The 19,270-nt window shown below is 33.2% G+C and overlaps 1 protein-coding gene across 5 annotated transcripts in view; it reads right to left on the reverse strand.

The window, feature by feature from the left end:
• LIPI (lipase I) overlaps positions 1-19,270 on the reverse strand; it is a 56,849-nt gene that overhangs the window by 17,926 nt on the left and 19,653 nt on the right. For 4 of the 5 annotated variants that reach the window (XM_072967704.1, XM_031674453.2, XM_072967708.1 and 1 more), the window contains exons 3-8: positions 19,044-19,152; positions 17,455-17,556; positions 10,819-10,908; positions 9,709-9,876; positions 7,941-8,045; positions 6,424-6,535 (exon numbers count right to left, since the gene is read on the reverse strand). In XM_072967704.1, coding sequence (XP_072823805.1) covers positions 6,424-6,535; positions 7,941-8,045; positions 9,709-9,876; positions 10,819-10,908; positions 17,455-17,556; positions 19,044-19,152 — 686 coding nt within the window. The remainder of the gene's footprint in view (positions 1-6,423; positions 6,536-7,940; positions 8,046-9,708; positions 9,877-10,818; positions 10,909-17,454; positions 17,557-19,043; positions 19,153-19,270) is intronic. The other variant, XM_072967713.1, reaches the window with a different exon arrangement.

The following is a 19,270-nucleotide window of genomic DNA, read 5'->3' on the forward strand; positions in this document are numbered from 1 at the left end:
CATCTCCCTACCCCCTTTTTTTTTAAAGGTTTTAAAAGGACGTCTCAACCCGATTAATACTCTGCTTCAACTCGCTCTTCTATTATTCATTATACACTGTTTTCAAACCCTCTTTCTCCCTTCTTTTAAAAATTTTTCTCTCTCTCTTATTTTTTTCTTTCTTTTTTCTTTTTTTTCCCTAAGTTCTATTCCTAAATAGGCATTAGATAGATAAAATCCTTAAGATCGAAAATAGACAACTGATACTCCATAAACCACAGTGCCAGAGAGGTATGAGCAAGATGAAGAAGCAGAGAAACCTTTCCCAATTAAAAGAACAAGAGGAATCCCCTGAAAGAAAGCTCAATGAAATAGACATCGATAGCCTACTAGATCAAGATTTCAAAAAAGGAGTGATCAAATTGCTGAAGGAATTAAAAGAGATAGTGCTTAGAGATATAAAATATGTCGAAAATGAAACTGAAGCTATAAAGAAGAGCCAAGTAGAATGGGTAAACTCAGTGACAGAGATGAGGAATGATCTAACAGCTGTGCAAAGCCGACTAGTTAATGCAGAGGAACGAACTAGTGATCTAGAAGACAGGGCAATAGAAAGCACCCATTCAGAAGAACTACAAGATAAGCAAATAAAAAATAATGATAATAGCATAAGGGACCTATCGGATAATATAAAGCGTCCCAATCTTCGCATAATAGGGGTCCCAGAAGGGGAAGAAGGATCAAAGGGGATTGAAAAGGTTTTTGAAGAAATCATGACTGAAAACTTCCCAAACTTAAAGAAGGAATCAGATATCCAAGTACAGGAAGCTCAGAGGGTCCCAAACAGGAAGAATCCAAATAGACCCACACCAAGACATATCATAATCAAGATGGCCAGAGTCAAGGATAAAGAAATGATTCTAAAGGCAGCAAGAGAAAAGCAAAGAGTGAATTACAAGGGAACCCCCATAAGGCTCTCAGCTGATTTCTCTACACAAACACTACAGGCCAGAAGGGAGTGGCAAGATATATTCAAAGCCCTGAATGAAAAAAAGATGCAGCCTAGGATACTTTATCCAGCAAGGCTATCCTTTAGGATAGAAGGAGAAATAAAGAGTTTCACAGACAAAAAAAAAGCTGCAGGAGTTTAGCAACACTAAACCCATGCTAAAAGAAATATTGAAAGGGCTATTCTAAATAGAAAAGCAGCAGGATGCTACAGAAATGAGAAACACAACTGGAAAGGTGATAACTCATGAATTACAAATAAAGAAAACACAAAATTATAAAAGAAGACATACAAATCACTGAGAGTGGGAGAGGGAGGCAGGGAAATAAAGAATTTTTTTTTCTTTCTTTTTAAAATTTTTTTAACAGTAGGATGGGTTTGAGGTCATATTATCAGCTTAATAAAAACAGTTATAGGTTGATAGATTTACAAAAAAGGGTAACCACAAGTCAAAAATTTACAAGGGAGTCACAAAAATTAAATAAAATTCATGATAATACAAAGGAAAATTACCAAACCACAAAAGGAAGAAGAAAGGAACAAAGAGGATATACCAATTCAACTGCAAAGATAAGTTCAAAATGGCAATAAACACACATCTATCATTAATTACTGTAAATGTTAATGGACTAAATGCTCCAGTCAAAAGACATAGAGTGGCAGAGTGGATAATAAAGCAAGAACCTTCAATATGCTGCATACAAGAGACCCACTTTAGGGAGAAGGACACATATAGATTGAGAGTGAAAGGATGGAAAAGGATATTCCATGCAAATGGAAAAGCCAAAAAAGCAGGTGTTGCAGTACTGATTTCAGACAAAACAGACTTTAAAACAAAGGTCATAAAGAAAGATAAAGAGGGACATTTTATAATGATTAAAGGAGTGATACAAGATGAAGATATTACACTCGTTAATATATATGCACCCAATATAGGAGCACCTAAGTACATACAAGAATTACTAACAGAGATAAAGGGGGATATTGATGGGAATACAATCATAGTTGGAGATTTTAACACTGCATTAACACCACTAGACAGATCTTCCAGACAGAAAATAAACAAGGCAACAGAGAAATTAAATACTACAATAAAAAAACTAGATTTGGTGGATATTTTCAGAGATTTACACCCCCCAAAAATAGAATATACATTCTTTTCAAGTGCACATGGAACATTTTCCAGGGTCGATCATGTACTTGGACACAAAAGAAACCTCAACAAATTTAAGAAGATAGAAATTATCTCAAGTATCTTTACTGACCACAATGCCATGAAACTGGAAATCAACAACAGAGAAACAGGAGAAAAAAAGAAAAGCATGGAGATTAAACAATATGTTACTGAAAAAACAATGGATCAATGAGGAAATCAAAGCTGAAATTAAAAAATACCTTGAGACAAACGATACTGAAAGCACAACCACTCAAAACCTATGGGACACAGCAAAGGCAGTGCTAAGAGGGAAGTTTATAGCGATACAGGCTTTCCTCAAAAAAGAAGAACAATCTCAAATAAACAAGTTAACCCACCACCTGAATCAATTAGAAAAAGAAGAACAAAAAGCCCCAAAAAGCAGCAGAAGGAAGGAAATAATAAAGATCAGAGAGGAATTAAATACAATAGAGATTAACAAGACCATAGAAAAAATCAACCAAACCAAAAGCTGGTTTTTTGATAAAGTAAATAAAATCGACAAACCTCTCGCCAAACTCACAAAGAAGAAAAAAGAGAGAGCACAAATTAGCAAAATAAGAAAGGGAAATGGAGAAATTACAACAAACAAAATAGAAATACAGAATATCATACGAGAATATTATGAAAAACTATATGGAACCAAACTGGATAACCTAGAGGAGATGGACAAGTTTCTGGAAACATACTGTCCACCAAAACTGAATCAAGAAGAAACTGAACACTTGAACAATCCCATCACTAGAAAGGAAGTAGAAATAGCAATTAAAAACCTCCCTACAAATAAAAGTCCAGGACCGGATGGCTTCACTGGGGAATTCTACCAAACATACAAAGAAGAACTCATACCAGTCCTTCTCAAACTCTTCCAGACGATTGAAAAGGAGGGAATACTCCCAAACTCATTCTATGAAGCCACCATCACCCTGATACCAAAACCAGGCAAAGACACTACAAAAAAAGAGAATTATAGGCCAATATCACTGATGAACATAGATGCCAAAATCCTCACCAAAATTTTAGCAAACAGAATCCAACAACACATAAAAAAGATTATACATCATGACCAAGTGGGGTTCATCCCAGGGACACAAGGCTGGTTCAACATACGCAAATCAATCAATGTAATACATCACATCAACAAGAGAAAGGACAAAAACCACATGATCATCTCAATCGATGCAGAAAAAGCATTTGACAAAATTCAACACCCATTTATGATAAAAACTCTCGCCAAAGTGGATATACAGGGAACATATCTCAACATAATAAAAGCTATATATGACAAACCTACAGCCAGCATAGTTCTCAACGGTGAAAAACTCAAAAGCTTCCCACTAAAATCTGGGACAAGACAAGGATGCCCACTATCACCACTCCTATTCAACATAGTCCTAGAAGTCCTAGCCACAGCAATCAGGCAAGAGAAAGAAATAAAAGGGATCCAAATTGGAAAAGAAGTAAAAGTGTCATTATATGCTGACGACATGTTACTATATATAGAAAACCCTAAAAGGTCCATACAAAAGCTACTAGAGCTGATTGAAGAATTCAGCAAGGTAGCAGGTTACAAAATTAACGTTCAAAAATCAGTTGCATTTCTTTACACTAACGATAAATCAACAGAAAAAGAAAGTAAAGAAACAATCCCCTTTAAAATAGCACCCAAAGTAATAAAATATCTGGGAATAAATCTAACCAAGGAGGTGAAAGAATTATACACAGAAAACTATAAACCATTGATGAAGGAAATTAAAGAAGACTTTAAAAAATGGAAAGATACTCCATGCTCTTGGATTGGAAGAATCAATATTGTTAAAATGGTCACACTGCCCAAGGCAATCTACAGATTTAATGCAATCCCTATCCAATTAATTACCCAGGACATATTTCACAGAACTAGAACAAATCATAATAAAATTTATATGGAACCATCAAAGACCTAGAATTGCTAAAGCATTACTGAAGAGAAAGAAAGAGGCTGGAGGAATAACTCTCCCAGACTTCAGACAATACTATAGAGCTACAGTCATCAAGACAGCATGGTATTGGTACCACAACAGACATATGGACCAATGGAACAGAATAGAGAGCCCAGAAATGAACCCACAAACCTTTGGTCAACTCATCTTCGACAAAGGAGGCAAGAATATACAATGGAATAAAGACAGTCTCTTCAGCAAATGGTGTTGGGAAAACTGGACATGTAAAACAATGAAGCTAGAACACACCCTTACACCATATACAAAAATCAACTCAAAATGGATTAAAGACTTAAACATAAGACAAGATACAATAAACCTCCTAGAGGAAAACATAGGCAAAACATTGTCTGACATACATTTCAAAAATTTTCTCCTAGAAGAAATAAAAGCAAGAATAAACAAATGGGACCTAATGAAACTTACAAGCTTCTGCAGAGCAAAGGAAACAAGAAATAAAACAAGAAGAAAACCTATGGAATGGGAGAAAATTTTTGCAAGTGAAACTGACAAAGGCTTGATCTCCAAAATATATAAGCAGCTCATATGACTCAATAAGAAAAAAATAAACAACCCAATCCAAAAATGGGCAGAAGACCTAAACAAGCAATTCTCCAAGGAAGACAGATACAAATGATCAAAAAGCACATGAAAAAATGTTCAATATCACTAATTATCAGAGAAATGCAAATCAAAACTACAATGAGGTATCACCTCACACCAGTCAGAATGGCCGTCATTCAAAAATCCACAAATGACAAATGCTGGAGAGGCTGTGGAGAAAGGGGAACCGTCCTACACTGCTGGTGGGAATGCAGTTTGGTGCAGCCACTATGGAAAACAGTGTGGAGATGCCTCAAAAGACTAGGAATAGACTTACCATATGACCCAGGAATCCCACTCCTGGGCTTGTATCCAGAAGGAAATCTACTTCAGGATGACACCTGCACCCCAATGTTCATAGCAGCACTATTTACAATAGCCAAAACATGGAAACAGCCTAAATGTCCATCAACAGGTGGCTGGATAAAGAATAAGTGGTATATTTATACAATGGAATACTACTCAGCCATAAAAACCGACAACATAATGCCATTTGCAGCAACATGGATGCTCCTGGAGAATGTCATTCTAAGTGAAGTAAGCCAGAAAGAGAAAGAAAAATACCATATGAGATCGCTCATATGTGGAATCTAAAAAACAAACAAACAAACAAACAAAAACAAAGCGTAAGTACAGGACAGAAATAGACTCATGGACAGAGAATGCAGACTTGTGGTACCCGGGGGGTAGAGAGTGGGAAGGGATAGACTGGGATTTCAAAATTGTAGAATAGATAAACAAGATTACACTGTATAGCACAGGGAAATATACACAAAATGTTATGATAAATCACAGAGAAAAAAATGTGACAATGAGTGTGTATATGTCCATGAATGACTGAAAAACTGTGCTGAACACTGGAATTTGACACAACATTGTAAAATGATTATAAATCAATAAAAAATGTTAAAAAAAACAAAACAAAGTTTATGTTTCATCACTTAACATGAGTGGTACCTGAGAGTCTTTTGAAAACAGTCACATTATTTAATGCATTTCTAGAAGTCTAGTACAGCAGATTGGAAAGCACAATTTTAATATTAATATGCACCTTTATATCATAGTTTTCTTTAAGAGAAAATGAATACCCTAGTTTGAGAATTTACTAAGCACACAAATATACATTCAACAGACTCAAACTGAGAACATTCCTTTAAATGATTAGAAAGCTTTAAAAACATGTATATGTACCTACAGATGTATAAATAAAAAGTTAAATAGATTATTAAGGAAAAAACAAAACCCTCTCCTATTATTTGAGAGATTTGTGGCTAGAATTGAAATACTGAAATTGGACCATGCTATTGACAGAAGTCACTAGACATTTATTCACATCACTGTAAACATGACATTGCCTGAAAACTAGAGAAAATTAAGACAAGGTGGTTTAAGGGGAAGAACACTGGAATAAGAGTTAAAAGAGGAAATAAAAAGTTTCTTCTCTTCTAACTCTTGTAGTAGCTAGATGTATAACATAAACAAGTTATGTATTCTTTCATATTCAGAGTCTTCCTCCATAGAATTAATGAAGTAGAAGATGACACCAGACATCCCTTTAATATTTAATGATTTAAGACTCACTACATTGAAAATTTACACTATTTGTATTATCTTCCAAAGTGAATGCTCAAGAAAACATACTAAATTATACTTACTCATAGAGCCTTGGCTCTTCGACCATTCCAAGCTGATTTAATAATTTAAATGTAACATAGCCATCCTTCATAGTTTTATCCAGAACAATTATACTGAGGACAAAGTAATAGGCTACAAAACAAAAATATAGGCTGCAATTCATGTTATTTTTAAACTTTTGTTTTGCTGCAGATATGCATGTAAATGTATATTTATATAATATAGGCACACATTATATCTGCAAATAATATTGACAGGCACTCATTTAGCACATAAGTAATATATTTTACCTCTTATTAATCTTTACCTAGCCTTGAAAATGAGGAATGAAAAAGCCTCCCATACAGTCATTGGTATGGTGAAGTGCTGGTCAAATAAATAGTAAATACTAGCTGGTCTACAAGCCAAAAAAATATCAGAATTTAGGTCAATTAAACATTTTTTCCTTATCAATAGCACATCTAAGGTAAATATGATAAACCAAATCTTCAGCAAGGAAACAAGGACTACTACAAAAACATATGAAAAACCCTCAAAAGTCAACAGTGTAAAAAATCCAATTGGAAAATGAGTAAAAGACACAAACACCCATTTCATCAGAGAGGATATACAGAAAAGCAATGCAATATCATAAGCCATTAGGTCAACAAAAATTAAAACCTCAGTAAAGCATCACTATAAATTTAATTCAATAAAAAATTTAATTTTAAAAATGGATGGGTCTATTTCTAAATGACAGGGCATTTATACGCATATATAAATATACATGCATATATATGTATATAAATGACAGGGACATTGTGCTGTACACCAGAAATTGACACATTTTAGCTGATTATCCTTCAATTTAAAAACTGTTTAAAAAATATCTCAAAACTGAAGCAACTCTGATTGCAAAACATTAACAATAAATGACCTAAAATATTTTAAAATATAAGAATCTCCCCCCAGTAACCAAGATCAATGGCAGTGACTGGAAACTTACTTCACAATATTCCTCATTTAATAGGATTTACTTCTATTTATAAACCTCTTCAAGGTTTCCATCTCTAAACAGAATAATTTTACTTTTTTAAAAGCTCATCATAAATCTAGTAAAACATTTCTAAGATATTCTCTCCTGTTCTTCAAGTTTCTCCTCTTGTCTAAATACATTAGGAATATTATGCACTTGCACATTTTTGTATTTATACAATTTAGTTTCAGCTATGAAAGCATAGTAATAACGTAGATAGATGTCTTAAACTCTGTATCCTGTCATGCTGACACAACTCTAAATGTGGGAAAGATAATCATGCAAATTGGGTGGGGGGGGAAGGGCAACAAAAGACCTTGATTGTGTCTTTGGAAAAATATTACCCAAAGCATATGCTTATTTTATTTAAAAATCAAATTCTTATTTGAATTTATACAATTGGCTCTAACAAACTTTAAAGTTCCTTGAAAGTGCAAGATGAAATTTGGATTTTGGATAAAAATATAAATTAGTATATAAAACTAATTAATCATTGGTTATTTGTTCAAAATGTTAACTTACTACAGAAAGGATTTGTGTCAGTAGTATCCAAAAACACAGTCGTCCTGAGAGATCTGTTTTCTATTCTTTCTTTTAAATCATCTTTCCATAGCTCAGTTTGATAACCTAAGATTTGAGAAATAGAACATTAGTAGTTGGACTTCAAATAGCATACAAAATATAAAATCACTAAAGGAACTAAAGGATCAGTGTATTATAATAATTTTAATTTGTGGATTTTTTAACTTAAAAATCATTTTCAAATAATTTCAAATTTGATTTATTTTAATTATAACTTGTAAATTCAAGATTTACAAATAAATCTATTCCATGGAAATCTTATCAGAACTTACTTAGCATACTCCATATTGTTAAAGTCCATTTGTAGAAGGTTTTACTATTATATTATAAATTCAGAATTTTACTTGAAATTATTTTTTGATAAATGCAGCAGAATAAATTGATTGGATAAAACTTGAGCATAAAATTTAGCTCCATGAGCACAACACCCAATTCTCCTATATATACATTCATACAGATACAATATATATATGTGAATATTATAGATACAATATAATAGTAGAGATAGCATCCATATACATTATATAGTGTGTGTATAATATATATATCTCAGATACAAACATTATTTGTACATATAGAATTTGTATTATACAAACAGTTATTTTTAAGATGCTTCCTACTTCATATGTGTGTCTATTTCCACATTGCTACCTGCAAATTTGAGAACTGAATGTAGAGAAAGAATACTGCATTGAAAATTCAGAAGTTCTCACTTGTGCCCTTAAGCAATCCATATGTTCACACTGGGTCACAATTTTCTCTTTTATAAAAAAGCAACAGAACCGAAAAAAAAAAAATCCCCAGCATGAAGTCTGAAGAAAACTAATCCCCACAAGATATTCTGTGGACAGAAGGGGTCTATGAGGAAATAAGTCTGGCAAAGCCTGCATCCTGCCTACCTCTCTTTGCAATTCTCTATGTATGTTCCTATAAACCTTCTGTGAAAGAAAACTGCGGGAGGCTATTTAATACAGACTTTGTAATTGCTACCCATTTCATGGAGGCTCTTTGGTTTTGGAAACATTTCTGGCAAAGCCTGTCATGATGCTGATCAGATGTTTACATGCTCATGACATGCTTGGGGTCTGGTATTGTCTCTGGCAGACCCTGAATAAACAGCCTCTGAAATTCATTCCAACTCTAGCATTCTAGTTTTATGTGGGTTCTTTTTTCTCTATAATTTCCCACCGGCAGGCTTTAGTTATCAAAAGTTCCAATACTTAACTGCTCTTACCAAGTTTATTGATTTAGAAGGTGTGAACCACCTATGATTCATGTCTACTTACTAATAGCAAATGAAAAGCTAACCATGGTCTACACCTCTTCACTTGCTCCTAAAACCTCCTATAAAACAAACAAAAAAAACCTCAGTACAACTAAGAGTGCACAAGTCTCTTTCTTTAGCGGAAATATAGACGGATGACAAATAGTGAGATCCTTTTTTTATTTCCAGAACAAGGATCATCATGAGACCACCAAATGCGCCCATCACGCTGACCACAGAAAGGCAGCTGATCAAGTTACTCTCACTAAGTATCTGAAAAATATTTAGTAGGAAATGAATGATTTTCTCTGTTCCATAGAAAAAACTCCATAAAATATTAATATATTCACAAGAAAATATGAAAGCCCCCAGCAGAAAATACTAACACACTTATCTTATTCATTTTCCATAAAAAATTGTAGTAATTATAACAATCTCTCTTACCTAGTTTAGGACATGATTTTTCCTTAAAGTTGTCACAATCCACGCACAAACCAGTCTTGTAATGTTTGTATGAATAACAAGGAAGTGAAATAAAATTGCAGCCTGTTTCCAAAGCTGCCATGAACAAGTAAACTGCTCTCTGGTGGTCACATTTAATAAATTCAAGTCCTTAAGTGTTAAAAATCAAGCAATAGATGTATTAGGCCAACTTCAAGTACATTAGAAAAAAATAAAAGATTAAATTTTACCTAAAGCTGTGCACTTTATGAATATCAAAGTGTTGACTACAATGCAGTTTTATCTCAGGCAACTAAGCAAATGGTGCCACTGAAAACTTAAATATACTATGCCTTTTACGTGAGATGTATAAGAAATTTTTCTGAAGTAATCATTAACGCAGCAAAAATGTTTAATTTCAATATTCCAACAAATTTGACACACACAGTGCTACCATAGTTAATAACTACTGTACACATCTCTCCCTTCTAACCCCCACCCCTAACATTTCTACTCAGTGTCAGAGATGACTATGAAACCAGGTGATATTAAAACTTTATTGTGTCTCTTTCCTTTCAGAACTTCTCATATACTTGTCCCTTGGACCAAACCTCCAGTTGCAGTGGCCTTTAATGATGTATTGTTTGACTAGTTGACTACAGACCTCAGAACATTTCTCACTATGGTTCTGAAGTGAGCCAAATTCCACGCCTGGAGCAGTTGCACAGCTGTTTATGTACAAAGTAACCAAGTGCAAGAGTTCATAAATCTGTGTTTGTGCAATACTATGGTAATGGTAAATATTAAATCCTGAAACCAAACTTGTGCTGTATGGTATGTGCTATATTGACTTATAACTTCTCCTAATGTTTAAAACAAACTAAAACTGTTGAAACTATAATATAAGTTTCACCCATAACCAAATGGGATATCTACTGGTAACCTTTATGAACTAAGAAAGATCAAATTAAACCATTTTCCACCAATAGCTCTCTTGAATCATGGGCAATGATGATCAAAATCTTCTCCACAGGTTAAGAGGGGAAAAATAAATTGATTTGCTTTCATTATTTTGAATCATATGCAATTTATTCTAAAATGCTATTGTTATACCTGAAAAAATGGATTTAGGACAGCCAGGTTGCCTTTTTCCTCCATTTGGAAAAAAATCTATATGTCCCAAGGGTTCTTTAATGCCTAAACCTGAAAGAAAAGCACCCAAGAATCACAAAGTAGATAATCAGGTCAGCAGCACTTACATAAAACAAAATCTCCTATAAAATCCATTGAAAGTGACTCTTAAAATTTAAATTGAAAGTAAAATAAATGCTATTTTGAAAATATGAGTTCTTCTGGTATTGATTCCTCAAATTAACTCCTTATGCAAATCATGTTTCATTAATTTTACACATTTACCTGTGACCAGTGTATTATGGGCCCAGGACAGTTCTTTGTGCTGTGACTATGTAAGTGAAAAAGAAGAAAAATAGAGCAAAAGCCCTTATTGTAGTGGAAATTACATTCTAGAGGAAGAAAGACATAATAAACAAGTAAAAATATAATATGTCAGATAGTAAGTGCTGTAGAGAAAAATTAAGTAAAATAAGGGACAGTGAATGCCTAGGAAGGGCTCTAGGTTGCACTTTTAAATAGTTTGGCTGGGGAATTGCCCACTGAGGAGGGGAGAATTGGGTGAAGACAGGAGAGATGTGAGTGAGGCAGTGAGCCAAGCAGAAGGTTAGCTGGAGTGTAATGTGTGAGAAGGAGCACTGGAGAAAATGAAGGCAAGTCGTTTAGAATCCTTTAAGTAAGTGTGTTGATTTGCTCTTATCCTGGATAAAAATGTGTAGGACTTGGTGCTAGACTAGAAAAATTGAAAGATGATGCTCCAGCCGAAACAAGTTGGGCCAGAGTGACGTGAAACATGTAGCTATGATTTAAGAGGTTCTATATACATTCATCCATTGGTATCCCCTGGTATTGGTTCCAGGCCACCCCCCCCAACACTCCCCCGACCATGACATGGACACCAAAATCCGAGGATACTCAAGTCCCTTATATAAAATGGTACAGCATAGTCATCCCTCTGTACCTGTGAGTTCCGCAACCACAGATACAGAGGGCCGACTGTTTCTGCAGAGCCTTGAGACACTGGGGAAGGGGCAAATTCTGAGTGCATTATCAATATGGGGTCTATAACCCAGGGAAGCCATAGGAATAAAAGAGGATAGCAGGATCAGAAAACTCAGGACAGGGGTTAGATATAAAATCTTGCTGCCAAGTAAAATTGCAGCCCTTTGGCTTGGGGTACAAAAAATTGCCTACAACATAATGAACTCTTAAGAGACATCAGCAATTGATTTAGCACAACAAAGATAAATACTTGCATCTGACAGTATGTGTTACAATTCAGCGACTCGATTTAGTCCTAGTATATATCAGAGCAAGACGACAGCTAGTGAGGTGTTAGCAGGGCATGAGAACTCTGGGCATGCGCATTAGAGGGGAGGGGATTCATATACGGAAAGACAGGACAACTTAGATGACTTCATTAGAACTTTCTGGAATCGAGTGTGGCAAATATATGACTTAATTGTGACAGTGGTGAGGGTATGCTAACCAAGTCCTCTTCAGGTTCCATCATCAATTTAGCTTGTAGAATTTTAGGAAGGAAGGACAGTCTCCTAAATGTAATTTTTTAAAGTCCAGTAATTTTGGAGATTTAAATTTCCTCATAGCTGAACTCAACATGGAGTTCGAAGCCTAGGAGGTTTAAGGTTTGGGGCCATCATTTTCTTCCATTTGTCTCTGAAGTATAATCAAACCAAGAAGACTGCTCAGGAATTAGGAAAACGCAAAAGATATTTATTAACTTACAAGCAGCCCTTGATTCAGGCATGTCATTTCCCTTTTATCAGATGGAAGGGGCAGGGCAGCTTGATCTGCTTAGGTCATTCATTCTCTTGGTTTCAGAAAGGGTGGGGAGAGCAGATACAACTTTTTAATTTTCTTTTTATTGTAAAATATAACACATACATGCAGACAGACCATAAAACTAAAGATTAATTAATAATTCTAAAGCAAATAGCCACTTAGCTACCACACCCATGTCATGAAATAGCACCTGGAAACTCCTGCTGAGCCCTTACCCAACCACCAGCTTCCTTCTTCCCTATAAATATAAGAACTATCTTTTAATTTTTTGTTTTGTTTTGTTTTTTTGCTATTGTTTGTCTTTACCTTCTGAGGATGCCTCCCAAAACAATATATTTTAGATTAGCCCATTTTGGAAATATATAGAAATTGACTCATATTTCATGCATACCTTTGTATCTGACTTCTTTTGATTATTAGGATATTTGTGATATTAAACCACATGGTCAAGTGTAAATGTAGTCATTCATGTAATCATTCACTGTTATACGGTACTTCATTGAATGAAGGTACCGCAAGTTACTTATCGATTCTCCTGTTGGTGGACATATGTTGTTTCAAATTTGGGGTTAATATATATTAATACTGTGAACATTCTTAAAACACACACCTAGGAGTGGAATTGCTGTGTTGTAGAATATTAATATTTTCAATTTTAATAAATAATGCTAAATAACTTGCCAAAGAGGTTGTACCAATCTACACCCCTACCAATGACATGAGTATTTCTGTTACTCTCCATCGTCTCCAATAAATAGTCTCACCAGGCTTTCTAATTTTAGTCATTCTGGGAGGCATGTGGTATTTCACTGGAGTTTTAATTGACATGTTTCTGCTTGCAGAAGCTTTTGAGAACTTTTCATTGCCTGTGTGGAATTTCCTTTTTGTAAAATGTCTGTTCAAGTCTTGACTTTTTTTAATTAAATAGACATTTCCCTTTACTATTGATGTATAGTGGTTTCTTATCTCTTCTCCTATTTTGGCTTCTATTAGCTTCCTTAAAATGTTCTTTAATGAAGTTTTCATTTTCAATATAGTCAGATATTTTAATCTTTCAATTTGGGTTAGGGATTTTCATGCACACTACAGAAAAATATTATGTTATAAAGACTTTAAAAATAATAGCTCATAACATATTTATTGTTTCTCCTTTCACATTTATACACACCATAAGAAAAGAATTTTTGTGTTTTATGGGGGTGAAGACCTTTTTTATTTCAATTTGAGTTTTCAACTGACTAACATAGAACTATTTATCAAAAATTCTACAAATAACAAATGTTGGAGAGGATGTGAAGAAAAGGGAACCCCTGTAACACTGTTGGTGGGAATGTAAATTTGTGCAGCCACTATGGAAAACAGTAAGGAGGTTCCTTAAAAAACTAAAAATAGAATTACCATATGATCCAGCAATTCCACTCCTGAGTATATATCTGGAAAAAATGAAAACACTAATTTGAAAAGATACGTGCACCCCAATATTCACAGCAGCACTATGTACAGTAGCCATGACATTGAAGCAACCCAATTGCCCATCAATAGGTAGATAGATAGATAGATAGATAGATAGACAGATAGATACACACACACACACTCTGTCTGTCTCTCTCTATATATATATATATATACACACACAGTAATATATATGAAATACTGCTATTTGCAGCAACATGGATGGACCTAGAGAATATTATGCTTAGGAAAATAAGTCAGAGAAAAACAAATACTACATGATATCACTTATATGTGGAATCTAAAAAAAGTAATATAATTGAATGTATATACAAAACAGAAACAGACTCACAGACATAGAAAACAAACTTATAGTAACCAAAGGGGAGGAGGTGGAGAGAGGAACAAATACGGGGTATGGAAATAATAGATACAAACTACTATACATAATATAGATAAGCAACAAAAGTTTACTGTATAGCACAGGGAATTATACCCAATATCTGACAATAACATATGATGTAAATTTGTAAAAAAAAAAAGGAAAACAGAAACACTTTGCTGTACACTTGAAACTAATACAATATTGTAAATCAATTGTTATTCGATAGAAAATAAGAAACCCAGAAAAAAATTAGAATCATTTTCACACTGTCCAACAGTTCCAAAATCATCATAATTCTAGTACATTCCATGACTCTGTATTTTGTTTCACTGGCTTTTTTTGTCTACCCTTACACTAATGTGACACTGTCTTCATTACTACTCTTTTAATAGGCTTGATATCTGGAAGAACATGTCTTTGTACTTTTTCTTCTTCAAGAATACTTTGACAATACTTGGCCCTTTGCATTTCCATATTAAATTTATAATTAGTTTGTGAGCTTCTTTTAAAAAGATTGGCTTTTGACAAAGATTGCATTGAATCAGTAAGTCAACTCGAAAAGAACTGACCTGTACAGTACTTGGATTCACACATATGGTTTATTTCCATTTTATTTTGGTCTGCTCTAATTATATCCTGCAGTTTTTTGTGATTTTCTGCATAAAGCTCTTGCACAATTTTGCTAAGAGTTATTTCTAGGTATATCATACTTTATGTTATTAAAATGGTATAATTCTAGAATTTTATTTGCTCTTACTGCAGATTTTTAGAAAGAACTGAATTTTGCATATGCAACATATCCAGCAATCTTCCTGAAATTTCCTGTGAATTCTAGTCAATTATCTGGAAATTCTTTGGTGTTATCAATGTATGCAAACATATCACCTGAGAATGATATTTTATATGCTTCTACCCTTTAATACTTTTCTTCCCTTACTGCATTAAGACATCCAGTAAAATGTTGCCTTAGAATGACAAGGATAAACATTCTTATCCAGTTCCCAATCTCAAAAAGAAAGTCTTCCAAATTCCATCACTGAAGTAACATTTTCTATTGATTTTTGAATAGAAATATTTTATCAGATTGTGGAATTTTCTTTCTGTTTCCAATGTGCCAAAGTTTTTGCCATATATACATTTTCCCAAAAGCTTTTTCTGCATTTGATTGAAATTAAGTGGATTGTCTTCCTTATTTTTTTGCTAAAATGAATTCAGAAACTGATTTTGAATGTTAAATTAAATATACATTTTAATAATAATTCCAAATTGGGTGTTTCATTATCCATTTTATGTTGCTGAATTGGTTTTACTAATATGACATTTTATGCAGAATTTTTGCTTCCATGATTATAACAGAGAATGTCTAGCAAACTGTCTTTTCTGCAATGTCTTTCTCAACTTTTGACATTAAGTTTATGATGGCTTTCTAAAAAAGTTGTAAACAATTTCCTTTTGCTTGTTTTTTTTAATTCTCTGAAAGTGTTCATGTGAGAGTTGTCTTATTTATCACTTAATTATTTGGTAGAGAACAAAAATTTGCCTAGAATTTACTTTGTGGAAGGCTTTAAAGTACAGTTTCTATTTCATCAATAATTACAAAACTATTCAAATTTTCTCTTTTCATCTGTCAGTTTTGTAAATACTTTTGCTTTTTCACTAGAATTTTTCTATTTCATATACTATATATATATACTATATGTTTTCATACTTTCATAATGTTGTTCATTATATTGTTTTATGATGATTTTAATACCTGTATTATCTGTAACACTATCTCCTTTATTATTATTGATATTAGTTACGTTTTCTCTCCTTGTTCTTTCTGTATTTCCTCTCCAAGGGTTTATTAATTTGGAGGGTGATATACAAAGTTCAAGCATTCTATGTTCCTTTCACTTTTTTCAAAGGAAGGTAAATGACATATACATTTTAAATGATTAATTAGGTGTTTTCAAAGTGCAAATATTTCACTTTTTAATCACTTCTAATTCATATTTTATTCCATTATTTTTGTATGATTATTATTAGCTTCTTTCTCAATAGCTATGGGTGTGTTTTACCTTTAATTCTTAATATCTCAAGATAACATGCTTAGATTAGTGATTTTCAGCCTTTTAAACATCTGTATTAAAAACAGGACATTTACTTCTCGTCATGGGTTTTGCTGACTCCAACAAATTTTAATATGTAGTAACTTTAATACTGTTGAACTTAAAATATTTTATATTTTCATTATTATTTATTCTTTCCTTATTAGTTATCTAATTTAGTTCTCTAAAATATCCATGTGTGCTTTAGAAGAATGTAAATTCTCCAGTTTTGGGGTATAATGTTTTATAAATGTCTATTAGATCAATTTTGCTAATTCAAATCTCCTACTATGTGCAGTTCCTATTTTTTCTGTAATATGATAATGTTAATTTTGCTTTATGTAATTTGAAGGCATGTCACTAGATATAAAGGTGCCAACCATGTGGCATCTAGTAGCAAGTTAGATCTAATAGACTGAGTCATCAAAAGATATTAAGAGTATAAGACAATCCAAACAGTTTATTAGGAAAAGTCAAAAATGCAAACAAAAATAATAAAAAGTGTGAAGAGCTAATTCAAAAGTCTGTAGGCAGAATTTCAGAAAAAAGAGTTCAAAGAACTGCAGAGTAATTGGGCAGTAGGTGTGCTGCGTGTGGGAATGTTAAGCTGATACAAATGTCTAGACATAAAGAAGACTTGAAAGTTTGAGGTCATATCAGAACTATGAAATTTTAGGCATCGACTCTCTATAAGGTGTAGGTGAATTTAGATTTCAGAAAAAGAGTACTAACTCCAAGAAATGTTGCTTGTGGGAAAGACACCCATATAATTTACAGTCTTATCATCACTTCATCCACTACTCTTTTCTCTTGCATTCTCCTCTTCCCAAGCATCTACATCTCCTTTTCCATTTTCAAATAGTTAAGCAATAAATCCTGCATTGTTACCATTGGTATCAGTATGGATGACATCCACAAAATTTGCATCAGTGTAATCTAATCTGCCATTTGACGGTTTTCCAGAGAATTGTGGCCCAGCTGGGTCAAGACCTGAAATTCAAGAAAGAAACTATTAATCTATTGATCAAGTCATACTGCAATGTTCATGAGATCATATGCCTGCATTATCATCACATTATAAACGTAACAAGCCTAGACAGTTTTAGCTTAAAGCCTTCGAAAAACAAATCTAAAGATAAATGAAATTAGATGAATAGCAAGTGCCTTCTTTATTTGAATATTTTTTACCAATCTTAAGAGTTTATTAACAGTATAGTGTTAGATACCTCAACAAAATATTATGGGGTTTTTTTTACATTTTTATTTTAAAAGTAATTAGGAATATATTGATAGTAACTTTATATTTAATAAAAAATAACAACTACTACTCCTGAGTGGGAAAAATAATAAATACCATCCTGGTTCTGTCTTGAACCTTATGAAGTACTAGCTTATCCTGAATCTACCTACAGGTCTAAAATGATTTTAAGTGTCAAATGCAGTTTGCGCTGTGGGACAAAACATAGTTATTATTATCTTATTTATTTCTCACAAAAATTTTCCACACAAACACATCAGAAAGGAAAAATATATTAAAAGTTTCACAGAATACAGATAGTATTTCTACTGTATTTGAAATTCTAGATACAAATTCTAGATTCATGACCTATTGGAGAGTGTCAAAAAGGTGAGGAGATAAAATGCAATGCCTTGAGAACATCTATGCGATAGGAAAACAATCATCTTAAAAGATATTTTAAAAAGTAAAATATAATATTGCTCATGTGAGGCCCTTCTGTTATCCCTACTTTATTTGGCCCACTTGACTGACTGAGGCAGAAACTTCTCTATTTTCTATACATTGCTCTGATGTGGAACCACCACATTTGCTAGCCTTTTATTTTATTTTATTTTTTTTAATTGAAGTATATTCAATTTACAATGTTGTGTTAGTTTCTGGTGTACGGCACAGCAGAGTGATTCAGCTATTTGTATAATATATGACAGTAACAGCCAGTAGTAACACCTAAGCCAGGATTTATACAAGGTCTCCAGCATCCAAGCCCATTCTCTTTCAACAACTTTAACTAGCTCAGTTGGAACTCCTGGTAATCCTACCTTATTTTAAGGTGTACTTACTCCATATTACTCTAGTGTGAATATGTCCACATGCCAAGCAGTCATCAGGGTTTAAAAAGCCAGTGAAGGGGGTGGGAAGGGATACATTGGGAGTTCGGGATTTGCAGACACTAACTACTACATATAAAATAGATAAACAACAAGGTCCTACTGTACACTATATTCCCAGGGAACTATATTCAATAGCTTGTAATAAACTATATTAAAAAGAATTTCAAATGGAATATATATATATATATATTTTCAGTTAAGAACTAAGTAAGACTTTAGAGTCTGACTAAAACAGACCAGCATTTGAATTTAATATAGAAAAAAAATTTGTGCATCATTTCCATTCCTAAAATATTATTCCTGTTAAATTTTAAATAAAATAATTTCTGATGCTTAAAATATTTTACCTGTTATTCTTCCAATTTGACCTTGAAATATCTTTCCAACAAATCCACTAATATGAGCCCCTAAGCTCACACCTATGAAGTGAAAATTATCAAGAGATGCTCCATGCTTCTGCAATTCAAAATGCAGTGTTACAATTTTCATTTCAGAAAATCACAAATTATGCCTTGTTGCATCAATATTCTAAAATTCATTATTTTTTCTGTTTTAATCCATTCCTGAGAGACAA

Source organism: Vicugna pacos, chromosome 1 (assembly GCF_048564905.1).
Source record: "Vicugna pacos chromosome 1, VicPac4, whole genome shotgun sequence".
Taxonomy (NCBI): Eukaryota; Metazoa; Chordata; class Mammalia; order Artiodactyla; family Camelidae; genus Vicugna; species Vicugna pacos.